The sequence below is a fragment of the Lycium barbarum genome, chromosome 7 (assembly GCF_019175385.1).
Source record: "Lycium barbarum isolate Lr01 chromosome 7, ASM1917538v2, whole genome shotgun sequence".
Lineage (NCBI taxonomy): Eukaryota > Viridiplantae > Streptophyta > Magnoliopsida > Solanales > Solanaceae > Lycium > Lycium barbarum.
Genome location: NC_083343.1, coordinates 29,393,221 through 29,408,190, shown reverse-complemented (window position 1 = coordinate 29,408,190; position 14,970 = coordinate 29,393,221). Strand labels below are relative to the sequence as shown.

Sequence of the window (14,970 nt, the reverse complement as noted above, 5' to 3'; positions counted from 1 at the left end):
TAGGACAACATCTTCCTCCTCTTGGGACGGTTCGGCAGAGCAACGAAGTCCATTCATGATAGAAAATTCATTTAAGCCGAAACAAATTGGCTTGCCATAGACAAGGAACCATACCTCATGCTTCTTGTCGCATTCTGTTATTCTACGGATGAGAAGATTGTGAACTAGTTCCCCGTTGAAGCTCCAATCTTGGTTCATTCTCATGAAAGGACCAAAGCACGTCTCCTCGAAATCATGCATAATATTCAATTCCAGTAATGTGTTTTTGAAATCTTCCAACTCACCCATAGAACATCTCTGGGTCATCTTAGTTGGGGCCCACCCATTTTCGTCCAAAATTGTCTTGCATCCATAGAAGGATATGTCAATGGCCCTCACACAGTCGGGTATTGAGGATTTATGTAGATCCTCTTCATTGACAACATCATCCTTTACATGTTAAGTAAACAGAAAACTTAATTATATTGCAAATTGAATGTTGATCTTTACAGAGTGAAGATATATATATAGAGAAAGCCACAAAACTCAATTTTAACCAATAAAAGATTGAATACTTGTTGACAATTTCAGCTGTAAATTTCCATACAAGCAATTCAAACAACAAGACATATGATAGGATAACCACCAAAGTTATCAAGACTCATAAATCATGAGGGGCGGGGGGAGGGGTGGTTAATTTTTAAAGATACACAGACATACCTCAATGGTGGTTTCTTGCTCCTTTTCACCCTCACTCTGGTCACTAGAACCTTCATCCGATTATTTTACTTCGTTCTCACCATCGTCATTTTCCTCTTCAACTGCAACCACTCCATCTCCATCCCTTTCACCATCAGCCTTTTCCTCTTCAACTTGTAACCACACCATCTCCATCCCTTTCACCATCAGCCTTTTCCTCTTCAACTGCAACCACTCCATCTCCATCCCTTTCACCATCAACCTTCTCATTTTCAACTAAATCCACTTCATCTCTATCTTTCTCACTATCAGCCTTGTCCTCTTCGCCTACATTCAATTCATTTCCATCTTTCTCACCATCAGCCTTGTCCTCATCGCCTACATTCAATTCATTTCCATCTTTCTCACCATCAGCTTTGTCCTCTTCGCCTACGTTCAATTCATTTCCATCTTTCTCACTATCAGCCTTGTCCTCTTCACATTCAATTCATTTCCAACTTTCTCACTATCAGCCTTGTCCTGTTCACCTCATCCACTTCATCTCTTTTGATTCCACCATTATCTTTGTGATTGGTGCCTCTATCAGATTCCTCTCTTTCATTGTCACTCTCATCCATGTCAACGAATTTTTCATCTTCCTATTCAATCTCAGCCTCATCATCAACAATTACATTCTTTACACTTTCAATAGTGTTAACTTCGACTTTTTTTCTAGATCTAGTTCTTGGACGGTTTTGCACCATTTGTTGTTCCTTAACTTTCCTGCTCCTTTTCACCTTTTCATCATCATTATTGCCAGCTTTACTCAATTTCTGTCCAATATCAGGGTTCTCCAACTCTTGATTGACTTTTTCTAAGTTTTCTAAAGAGTTACCGGGGGCATTCATGCCCCCGTTTCTGTTGCAGATCTCGTTCTGCGATGTTTTACTGGTGGTTGTGGAGGGTTGGCTACTGGTACCGGTTCTTGAGGGTTTTCTATTGTTGTCAACTCTGGAGGATTTCCTAGTGGTGCTGGTTCTGCGCTGCGGCAACACCGTTTTATATCGCTCCTCGTCATATGTCCTGGTGCAATTTTTTTACCTTTGGTCTCACCATATTAGATTAAACTTTGGTGTTTTAGCGGGTAGAGAAACTAGAGGAGAAGGAAGAGAGAAAGTCGGGTTGCAAAATGGGAGGGGAGTGTGAATGTTTTGAAATCAAACACTTTAGTATTTTAATGTAGCAGCGGGAATAAACCTTTTTTTTTTATGTCTAACTTATTTTAGTTTTATTAAAATCCACAACTTAGTTGATCCTTCAAGTTATTTCATGTGATGGTCCGTTAAGTGAAACATAGGAAATGGAAGGAAATAGAAGATTTAGACAATAATAATCACTTTTTTGGGTGTTAAAGCCATATAACAAGATATTATATGTGATAACATGTACAACCAAGCTATTTTGGTTGAGTTTAAAAACAAATTCACTACTCAAACACATTTCCTCATTTACTTAACTTACTCCTACGATGGACGAACTAGTTCTGGTGTAGCAGCTTGTGTTTTGCGGGAAAGTGAATTACCAAGTCACAAATCTTTCACGTGCAATTGTATAAAATCATCTAAGATCCTTTAGTGGTGTGTATTATGAGTTGATTTGAACCATTTACTTATTTAAATAATAATTTATTTATTTGGTCTGCCCCCACAATAGGTTCTAGACAAATGCATTTGGACTAACATGACAAAACAGATGTAGTTATTCTAGCCGAGTGGTGACGAGTCATCTTTTCGACCCACCTGTTCCCGTGTTCGAATCCTGCGAGTCTCACTTATTTCTTTTTATTAATATTCACGACTTGGTTGATCCGTCAAGTTATTTCATCTGATGGTCAGCTAAGTGAAACATTGGAAAAGGGAAGGAAATGGAGGATTTAGACAATAATAATCACTTTATTTTGGGTTAGTTTTAACAACAAGTTCACTATTTTTCTAATAATTGTTATTTTTTGTTGAATGCTTATCAAAAAGAATTTTTGCCGGACAGAGATACTTCAAACTTCATTCTTTTTTAAAAATCAGATTTTATTTTATAACATAACTTAGTAAAATTAAATTTCAAATGGGGTAAATTTTTCCAACAGCTGTGTGATTAATCATTTTTTTTGTAAGTATATATTTTGTATTTTTTTTTTAGTTCAATGCCATTCAAAAACAACTTAGACTGTGTAAAGGTCCCACTACATTACTTCAAACTTCATTCACTTTAAAAATGTACAAACCTTAGAATATTGTAGATCGTTACATGCATTGAAATTTTTTACATCCAATCTTTAAGCTAAATTAGTGCCGTGCGATTCATAGCTGGTTACATGTCAATAAAGTCATAGTTGTTAACCATCACAACTCGAACGACACCAATTTAGCCAAAAGGTTTGGATGTACAATTAGAGATAAACCAGAGCAAAGTAAAGATGAGATTGTGTTGCCTTAAGTGATGACGACTATGGAAACAGAAATGTCACACGCATGTTAACTATATCTCTTGACCAGATTAGCCTATTCTAGAAAACAAGGCTTATTGGGGTATTCTCATTCTTCATGATGGAACAAAAACTCCAAATAAAGACTGACTTGTTCGCTGATTAAGATAACAAACCTGGGCAAGATTTATAGGTAACAACCAATGTCATTTTCACAACTTATGAGTGAATGTAAAATTAGAGAGAAAAGAAGGGGAATGGAGATGAAAATGATGAAGAGTGAATATAGAGTTGCAACCTAGTGTGACCATACAATAGGGGGGTTTGAAAATACTAAAAGTTTTTCGAGAAACTAAAAGGTTTTTTTTGAAATTTTGAAGGTTCACTTTCCCTCCACTAAATTCCATTTTTTTTTGTACACATTCTTTTCGGAAATACAAAACGTCTTTTAGAGAAAGTAAAATGTCTTTTCTGAAATTTCCGTTTCATTTTCCCTCCACTAAGAATGTGCAAGTCTTTCATACATAACTTGGTTGATCCGTCGAATGAAATTATTTGATGGTCAACTAAGTAAACATTAGGAATTACATAGATTTTTTTAGATGGTCATACGCACATCAAATGATGGGTTATCCATTCCACGTCTTTTCTTTTGATTTTTTTTTGTGTGAGAGTGTTTGCTAGGGTTCTATACACACACACACACCCCTTGAGATGCTAAAATAACATTTTCCCTCCACTAAGAATTACTATTCATTTTAGTTTCCCTCCAAAAATATTAAGGTAAATCATTAATTTCATGGTTGTCTAATTTTACTACTTAACCACATTTCCTGTTTTATGTGGCTAAATTCACTATTTAATCAGATTTACTCAACCAATGTACGTATTGTATGAGTTCACAACTTGGTTGATCCGTCAAGTTCATTCATCTGATGGTCAGCTAAATGAAACACAGGAAAAAGAAGGAAATAGAGTTTGCTGCAAAGATGAAGAGTTAGGTTTAACTTCAAGAAAAATAATCCCCCCCCCCCCCAACTCTCACCACATGTAGAAGGTGATGAGAACTCAACACATTGACAAAAATAAAAATTAAAAATAATAAAATATCATGATCAAATAGCATGATGTAAAGTTTAAAGATCAACATCTGATTACGATAAAATTTTCACCGAAATACATTAAAAACATCAATATTAAGACAAGCCCTAGTCTATCTCAAAAGGATTATCAGTTTTTCCTTCTCCTTTCACTTCAATTTCGAAGGCAACAACAGTTGCGTTGTTACCCACCAAGGAAATATTGAGGTTACATCCTTCCCTGATATTATTACTTTGAACAAAAGATCTCCAGCCTTCCCTAAGTTGTCTTTGAGAATCAACGGTCAAAGTTGCAACCCAGGTTTCGCCACGGAAGTAAAAAAGTGCAGTATGTGCATTTGGTGGAAGATGTTCATAATTTTTTTGGGGATATACTGAAAAGTATAAAGAGATAATAATAAAATTGTAAATAATGATGCAAGTTAATGAAATGAAAAATTTGAAGGAGCTTGCTTTAAGGCCATAGCAACATATCAGATTATCATGTTTGATGTATGAGTCGATCATGAACACTTTAAAGGATTCAAGTATTTGACCTTCATTTTCAAAATCGATGTCAGGCATATCTTCACTATCAAAGGATGCAAATATTATCTTTGTTTGGTCTGTGTATGATAGTTTTTGCTAACGGGTTCTTTATGTATATGAGAGTTTTTGTTAAGGGTTGTTTAAGAGATGTCCTGTAATGACCGGTTTGGTCGTTATAGTGTTTTGACCCATTTAACCTTGTTGATCATTTCCCCGAGTCCTGTTAGTACGACCTATGACTTAGTGAAGCCATTGGTTCATAGTGTTGGGGTTGACTTGGAAAACACCGAGTTCAAATAATCTCTTTTGGGAATTTTGAGGTCACGGTTGCGTCAGTAGAGTGGTTTACAATCAAAACGCATATATGATTTGTGTTCGGGAGGTTTCGGATGAGTTTCGGGGGGGGGGGGGGGGGAACAAAGTTTTGAAAAAATCAGAAAATTGGGCACTCGCTATAGCGAAGCGTGCACCCGCTATAGCGAAGGGTGCACCGCTGCAGTGGATGCACTGGGCAGTAGGTCCGTTTTTAATGTCCTTTTTTCAATTTCTTCCCATCGTAAACCCAAAAACACTTCCTTAGAATGTGAGAGGCTATTTTCCTAGGGCTAGGGTGAAGTTCCTCCTTGAAGTTAAGTGCAAACCCTTATGTGATTCATTATCATTCCTTCCTCAAATCCCATGACAAGCTTAATCTCCATTAATGGTGGGTGCAAGATTAGAACCCAAGAATTAATGAAACCTTCAATAGTTGGAGGGTTGGGGAGACAACAATGGAACATCATTCACAAGAACTTTGGGGTAAGATTCTAACCTAGTATTCATTATTTATGTGTCGATTATCATCATCTCATAGTCATTCCTACGCATCAATTATGAAGAACTAATGGGTTAAGAACTCTAAGGCTAAAAATAGAAAAAATGAATTTGGGTATCTTGTGATGAATAGAATTCCATGAAATTAAGATTGAAGGTTAATTAGATGATGGGTAGCATAATTATGCAATAAATTTCCCGTTTTACCCTCATGAACCCGGATTCAAATTGTAAGGGTATTTTGGTTATTTTTCTAAATGTATAGCAATATGGGTATCGTTGGACTCATTTAGACTCGTAGAGTATTATTTTGACTATAGTGTATCTGAATTTTCAATAAAATTACAGTTTTGCCTTTGTGGCTCAGGTTTGGCTATTTTGGATCCATTTTTGGGTTTTGGGTAAAACTATGGCAATATGGGTATCCTTAGATTCATATTCTGACATCGAATTCATATTTGATAGACGTTAATCGTTTTGAGATTCTCCAAAGAGAATGGAAAGGCTAAGGTTTGGCAATTCGAGACTGTTGCCCGGCATTCCAGGTAGGTTACGACTTACTTTAGTTAGACTTTGATTAGCGAAACGTATGTATTGTGTAGAATTGATGGGAGAAAGCATGATTAGGTCTTCGGACATGGTGTTTTGGTTGGTTATTAGCTAGGTTGGTATGACTTCTGATTTTGTGGGCTCGTTGCCATTAGTTTATGTACTGAAATATGAGGTGTAGTTGTATTCATACTGTGGCGATTCAGGATGAATTTCTAGTATGTTGATTGTTGTAGATGGTGGATTGTTTTCCTATTATTGTGATTTGACTTATTACCTAAATTCTCGTGTTGTACTCAGTTGTCTCTTATTGTGGCATATATTATCGGAGAAAGGAATGATAATGAGTTTAAGCTTGAATTGTGATATAAACTTATGCCATTACGTAGATGAAAACTTGATGTATGATTTACCGTTGATGATAATATAGAGAAAAGTGGAGCTTCTTGGTGATACAAGACTTAGTTGTGAGGTGTACTTGCTACATGTGAAAGTAAAGAGGGACATAGACTATTATGTTGGTTGAGACGGTTTGTATGATTCATTTCATGGCTGAGTTGATCCAAGTCTTGCTATAACTTGTGGCTTTGTGACTTGTACTTTCACGGTTGCTATATTGGTTTGCGGTCTCGCTATGGCTGCCAAATGCCCGCTATAGCGGACCTAAAAAAAACAGACCCTCGCTATAGCGGTCCAAGTTCCGCTATAGCAACATCGCCATAGCGGGACATGGCCCGCCACGGCGGACACATTGAATAATGATCGACCACTGGCAGCGAGAGGCTCACCACTACAGCGATACCGCCGCAGCGGTATACCCTCAGCCACAGCGGTGCTATCGAGACAGTAGCTCGCAATTTTTTTTTCTTTCTAGTTTTTCACTCTATCATCCATCATTTCATCCGAGGCCTCACAAACATAAAAAAAACATGTACATAGACATAAAAACACCATACCAACTCACCCGTGGCCTCAGAATTCCCAACGGAGGTCTAATTTTCTGCGTCACCCACCAAATGGACTCAATACAACCAAAAAATAATCACAAACAAGCCAAGTTTTCAGTTCTTGGACTTCAACATCTGAGTTTCTATTAGCTCATTCTACTCTCGGAGAGGTATTACTGGCTAAGGTGGTCAAGGTTTCTATAACGACCGGGACAGTCAGATACCAATTATTCCCTTCCTAATAGTGGAGATTAATCTATCCAATGTTCTACTTCTTTACAAGATTATGCAAACACACTAAACGGGACTTAATTACAACCCATACCACTAAACTTTAAGTCACAATTGGAAACTAAACTTGGATCATGCCTCTGAATCGGGAAGACGCATTTAGTACCATATTAGGTCATTCCATAAAACAAACCGCTCGCATAAGAGTTTAGGGAAGAGGTTCCCACCATTCGCAGAAGAATAAGACAAGGAAGTGCAGATACCAATTGGAATAGTCTAGATACCAATTTGAACGAAGTAGCACGAAAGAATGAAAGAAGTGGAAGTTTCCTAAATGTCCCATAGCCTCTCGCAGATAGGTACGGAGCTCTTCGTACCGATCCACAAGACTCTACTAGACACATCCTTGTACAACGAGATTCACGAACCTAAAGCTCTGATATCAACTATCACGACCCTAATTACCGATCGTGCCGGCACCTACTTTATTATCACTAGTAGGCGAACCCTTACCCGTTAGCCCTTTAATCACTAGCCAATTTTAACTTCTTTAATCATTTATACTAACACAAATCAATGAACATGTGAATGAATATATAGTCTACCAAGTCAAAATAAATAAATGATACAAGTGCGAAAGTCTAACTATTACATCCCCATAATCTGAAAGTCATCGTACAAGGACTCTAACTAACAATGTCTGAAGAATGAAGTATATCTCAAATATGATCTCCAAGAATGTCTGGAATAAAAATAGACATATGGACAGAGAGATCTTCAGATGGCATGGCATGGATAGAAGCTCACCCTCGGATATGATTGAGAAAACTAGCTTCAAGCTAGAGATGTAATCTGGATGAAATCTTTAGAACACAATTTGCACTCAAAAAGGGTGCAGCAAGGTAGTATCAGTACAAACACTATGTACCGGTAAGCATCATTAGCCGACTAAGATTAGTTCACATATATAAGCATAAAATCAACAAGATAAACAGATAGACACTTAATACTCAAATCCAAGCCATAGAATATCCCATAACAGAGTCATAACCTAAGATGAAGCTTCTAAACCACAAGTCTATCAAATTTTAATAACCTCACCTAATAATCACAAGTCCAAGTTCCTTTCCTAGATAGAGTCACTAATCCACAATTTAACTCAGTCAATGATCATATCAATACCACAACAACAATTTCAGCAAACATAACAAAATCAGAAACAACGAGCCATATAATAATGTACAATAATACATAATGATGTGCAATGCATAATATGATGATATGCAATGCAATGCCCTGGCCAAATACACACTGCACACACATGCTTCTGATTTCATAGCTCAGTAGTCATGACCTGCAGGGAACCCATGGTGTCCATGTACCACTCATTCCGGAACACTCCTCGGACCCGAGCCATAAATCATCCACCGGGAAAGAACTTCAGTCACAGCTCCACATCATGTATCACTCGTTCTGGAACACTCCGCTGACCCAAGTCACTTATTGCCCTCCGCCTGAAATTTACCTCGGACTCGAGCTTATACACCTTTTGTTTTGAAAGAGCCTCGGACCCGGAGCCACTCGATTATACAAGAAACACTATTATATCCCTCTTAATGACCAATTATCAAGTAGTATATTATTTTCATCGAGAAGATCATATTAGCTTCTCACCACAATTGTCATCAATTTGTATCACAAGTTCATCAAGAAGATTATATTAACTTCTGCACAATTTCACATCACAATGTATGTCTCAATGTATTTCTGTTCATTAGTATGTATGGACTATGACCAATCAACAATATCAATGTCAAACACAAGGCATCATGCCACAAGTCTTCCAAACCATTTCCATCATGCATGAGTGTGTGAATGCATAAATGAGTGTAAGCGTGATAAATCAATACAAGCCAATAAAGCAACAGTGAAGGTGCACGTCAGAAAGCCACAAATCATATTAAGACTTGAATCAACTCAGCCATGAAATGAATCATACAATCATCTCAACCAACATATTAGTCTATGTCCCTCTTTACTTCCACATGTAGCAAGTACGCCTCACAACTAAGTCTTGTATCACCAATAAGCTCCACTTTTCTGTATATTATCATCAACAACAATCATACATCAAGTTTTCATCTACGTACTATCATAAGTTTATATCACAATTCAAGCCTAAACTCATTATCCTTCCTTTCTCTGATAATATATGTCACAATAAGAGAGAACTGGGTACAACACGACAATTTAGGCAATAAGTCTAATCACAATAATAGGGCAACAAGCCACCACCAACAAAAATCAACTGAATAGAAATCCATCCCGAATCGCCACAGTATAAATACAACTACACCTCATATTTCAGTACATCAAATAACGGCGATGAGCCCACAAAATCAGAAGTCATACCAACCTAGTTAATATCCAACCAAAACACCATGTCCGAAGACCTAATCATGCTTTCTCCCGTCAATTTTATACAATACATACGTTTCACTAATCGAAGTCTAACTAAAGTAAGCCCTAACCTACCTCGAATGCAGAATAGGAGCCACGAACTACTCCACACGAGCCTTCTATTTCTGAAGCGCCTCATAATGGTCAAAATCTAACAATATGATGCTAAGTAAGCAATAAACCATGTATTTAAACAAGAACAACAATTTGTGGAAGAAGACCCACTTACTTCTACCCTTTTCAATTGGATGAAACCATCCCTCAATGGTGAATTAAACATAACCTATATCTCTACAATAATTTACCTTCAATTCATGGGTTTCTAATCAATTTTACCCTTAAAACAGATATTAGCACAAAGCTTCCATTTTTATTAGAACCCTAAGTCTCAACATGTAATTTCAACCATAAGAAATCGAATTCCTTTCCTAGAAAGTGATAATATATATTCCTAGATGATTAATCAACAATAAAATAAACAACCCACCAATTATTTAAGAGTTTGCTAATTCTAGAATTTTCACCCACTATTGAAGGACTTCTTAGAATAATCATGGAGCTTGAAGAAGAAGGGAAGAGGAATAAACAAAGATGGGGACTTACCCTCCAAGATACTTTCATCAATGAATGAGATGAATTTTGCCACTTTCTCTCTTGAAAACTGACTATGGGGTCTTGGGGTTAAGGGTTCGAGGTTGGGGAATTGAAAAAGAGGTTTCTGTCCCCACTGGCCGCTGTGGCGGTCTCCAGACCGCTGTAGCAGTCCCGCTATAGCGGCCTCTTGGTCTCTATAGCGACCTTGCTGGACAGGTCCGCACTAAAATGGTCATAACTCCCTCATTCGGAGGCCAAACGCGTTGATTCTTTTTCCTATAGCTTTGTACTTTTGATACGGATCTAATGGTTCAGAACTCACTCAAAAAAAGGTCGGATGTTCAATCTGGAGTTATTTCAATCCACAAACCTCCAGCGAAAACATCGAATATGAGCGCGACAAAATCAAAACGCATCTGAAACTCTTTGGAACCTCACCAAAACTTGTTGACAAGTTCAAAATCATCATAATAACATGTTGGAACTTCCAAATAATTGACACGGGGTCATCCTAACCTGGCGTTGATCGTGGTCAACTCTAACTCGTCAACTTAACTAGTTTCTCCATCAATGACTCAATTACACTCAAACCTTGCGGAAACCAACCCAATGACTTCGTTAAGTCATATATCATACTAACGAGACTTGGGAAAAGGGTCAGCAAGGTTAAATGGGTCAAAACACTGTAACGACTAAACGGGTCGTTACAAGTTTGCTCGATCAGATCCTAGGGTGAGCTTCTATCCATGCCATGCCACTTGAAGATCTCTCTTTCCAGATGTCTATTTTTATTCCAGACATTATTTTTTATTATATGTGAGATATACTTCATTCTTTAGACATTGTTAGTTAGAGTCCTTGTACTATGACTTTAAGATCTTAGGGGTGTAATAGTTAAGACTTCCACACTTATATTATCTATTAATTATGACTTGTTTTATTTATTTATTCATTCACATGATCATTGATTGCTTAAGTATAAATGATTAAAGAAGTTAAAATTGGCTAGTGATTAATGGGATAACAGGTAAGGGTTCGCCTACTAGTGATTATAAGGTAGGTGCCCGCACGATCGGCAACTTGGGTCATGACATGTCCATTCGTATTCGCTACCTTTTTTTATTTTTTTGTCTTTGTTTGGACAGTGTATGAGAGTTTTTATTAAGGGTTCTTTATGTATATATATACACACCCAAAAAAAATCATTTTCCCTCCGCTAAGAATTCATTATGTTTAGTTTCCCCCTTAAAACTGTTGAGAGCGCCACATGGCAAAAGATGGGATATTTGAACACTTGTATAATTTTATTGACTGACAAAAAAATGTCGGACTTGGTTGATCCTTCAATTTGGTCAAATGATAATCCACTAAATAGACCATAGGGATTTGAAACAATCAGAGAATTTTTGTGTGTAAAAGCCACATAACAAGATGTTATATGTGATAAAATGTATAACCAAGATGTTTTGGTTGAGTTTTAGCAACAAATTCACTACTCAAACACATTTCCTCAGTTACTTAACTTACAACTACGTTGGACGAACTAGTTGTGGTGTAGCAGCTTGAGCTTTTCGGGATAGTGCCATTTACCAAGTCACAAATCTTTTCACGTGCAATTGTATAAAATCATCTAAGGTACTTTAGTGGTGTGTATTATGAGTTGATTTGAGCTATTTATTTATTTAAATAATAATTTATTTATTGGTCTGCCCCCACAACAGGTTCTTGACAGATGCATTTGGACTAACATGACTAAATAGATATGGCTATTCCAACCGAGTGGTGACGAGTCATCTTTTCGACCCACCTGTTCCCGTGTTTGAATCCTGTGAGTCTCCCTTATTTTTGTTTTATTAATATTCACGCCTTGGTTGATCCGTCAAGTTGTTTCATCTGATGGTCAGCTAAGTGAAACATTGGAAAAAGCAAAGAAATTGAGGATTTATAAAATAATAATAACTTTTTTGTGTGTAAAAGCCACTTAACAAGATGTTATATGTGATGACATGTACAACCAAGCTGTTTTGGTCGAGTTTTAACAACAAATTCACTACTCAAACACATTTCCTCATTTACTTAACTTAATCCTACGTTGGAAGAACTAGTTGTGGTGTAGTAGCTTCTGCTTTGCGGGATAGTGCCATTTACCAAGTCACAAATCTTTTCACGTGCAATTGTATAAAATCATCTTCCAATCATCTAAGGTCCTTTAGTGGTGTGTACTATGAGTTTGTTTAACAACAAGACATTATATGTGATAACATGTACAACCACGATGTTTGGGTTTAGTTTTAACTTTTAAACATTGAAATGTTAAAATTGGGTAAATTCTTTCAACAGTTGCGGGATCACCTTTTTATTTTAAAGACATTTTCACTTGGTTTAGCTTATTACCTTGAGTATTAATGGCGTTAAACAATGTAACTGATTATGTGCTGAAATTAGCTATAAAACGAATAAAACTAAAGTAAATTACAACTTCATTAATCTAAATAGACAAAACAAGGATAAATACAGCCTATTGAAATGCCACCCGACTTCCAACAAAAAACACAAATTAAACCCTACACAAAAATAGGAAGTCTAACAAAGAAATCCACAGCAAAAAAGGCCAAAATAGGGTGACACAGACATCTTTAATGGAACCACGGACACAACCACACTAGGTGGCAGAGCTATCCGGGAACTTGGTGACCAATTTAGGGCTGACCTTAGGAGCTTTCGACTATTGGACAGAGTTGCTATTGTCATCAGAAATCTTGATGACCTCTTTTCCCTTGGTGGCAGGGCTCTCTGGTGGGGGACCATCCTTGTGTATTGAGAACAGGGTGGTGAGTGGAGTAGGGTTTAACAAGATTTTGTTTACGTAGTCCCTGTCCATCTCATGGACAATTCTAGCAAGCATTTTGTATACTTCACCCTCATATTTTTTGAGGTTTTTGTTAGACTTTTTATACAGGAGTGCACAGCAACGAGCGATGCTGGTAGAGATGGCTCACCATTGGGAAGAGTTGAGTAACCATTGAGCTTCATTTTTTTGGTTGGGGTAACTTCCATTTTAATAGGAGATCAGGATTTTGTATGGAAATATTTGTGTTTTGTGGACGTGAATGCATGCATATATATAGGACGATGGAGAAAGACAAACTACTGGAGGACTGCTCATTTGGGCCCTACCACCAACACTTCAACCAATCAAATTTTGTGGTTGCTCCACGCGACCTTGGTAAGGACGAGTCCATTAAATGACACGCCTACATTATCTTTTACTTCCCAAAGAAAACAATTGATTACTTCTTAAAAAACCTAATTAACATTTTTCCATTTTTTTTCTTAATTTCTGATAGGCCAACGGATTCATTTTGTGTTTGCCCAAAACCCCTAATCGGTTGGACGTTTTGAAAATCTTCCATTTCCGCTTGCAAGAGTTTATTTAGACTCCGTTAATGACAATTCAACTATGTGAAAGACGGATCTACCATGTATACAAATCCTAAAAAATAAATTGCAAATTAATATTATTCAAACTAATTTTATTTAAAAATATGTTTCTTTCCATAATAACCTCTCAAAAAAAAAAAAAAGAATAGGGTTGAGTATAATTCTGAATTTTTAGTTTTTGCAACAAGAGTTTGTTAAAAAGATTTTCCAAAAGATTTACCGTCCCAATATATTTTCCTTTCAATTATTAGTATATTTTCCTTCCCAAAGTCTGCAATTGATTACTTCTTCTTAGAAGACGTAAAACTCATTTTCCAATTTTTTTCTCCTAATTTTTATTGACTAAGGGATTCCTTGTTGTAACGACCCGTTTGGTCGTTATAGTCTTTTTGGCACTTTCGCCCCTTTCCGAGCTTGGTTAGCTCATTTTTGTTACACCTTGGAAATTTCGTGTCGCTCGCATTACGATTATGCTAATGTAAACCTAAAGTGGACATGAAGCCCTTGTATGGTTAAGAAGGGTATTTGATAATGCTAAGTGTATACCTTAAGGTTATAGAGTTATATGAAGCAATGGAAGTAAGTTCATCGGGGAAAGTTTAGGTTGAGTCATGTTTGGAAAGCCTTCACACCATGTGAGTTAAACATTTCCTAGAATCACTTTTAGGGAGATATATAAGGCCCCTGAGATAGTTAATGAAGTTCTATACAAGAGCCAAGAAGGTTCCATAAGGATTGGAGGTCAACAAATCGAAAGGAACGCGATTTCGTGAAATCGGAGAAAGCGGGGCAGTGTGCAATCGCACATTGTGTGTACTGAGCTGTACACTGGGTGCCAACTCCCCTTTTTGGGTGTACTCACTGGCCAAAACCACCCCTAAGTGGTGAGGAGAGTGTGCGGCTGCACACTTAGTGTGCAAGGTCGCATACTCTCCGCCAAGTGAGTCGAGGTGTGATTTGACCAACTTTATAAATCCCAAATGACCCCAACTTCATTTCCACCTTCCCACACTTATTTCCCTACCTTTATAGATGATTCCTAAGAGTTCTTTAAGATTCCCAATCACCCCACACCTTTCCATCTCATCCAAAGAGAGAATCAACATCAAAACTTCAAGGTAATCCAAGGAAGGTGATTGTTCTTGCTTCTCTTCAAAGTTGTGGTGAA

At 37.2% G+C, this 14,970-nt stretch overlaps 1 protein-coding gene across 1 annotated transcript; it reads right to left on the bottom strand.

The window, feature by feature from the left end:
* Positions 1–847: 847 nt before the first annotated feature.
* LOC132601439 (uncharacterized) lies at positions 848–1,295 on the bottom strand. Its single transcript, XM_060314519.1, has 2 exons — positions 1,206–1,295; positions 848–1,150 (listed from the first exon to the last, which is right to left on the bottom strand). The coding sequence occupies exons 1-2, from the start codon at positions 1,293–1,295 to the stop codon at positions 848–850; spliced, it is 393 nt and encodes a 130-aa protein (XP_060170502.1).
* Between the last annotated feature and the right edge of the window lie 13,675 nt (positions 1,296–14,970).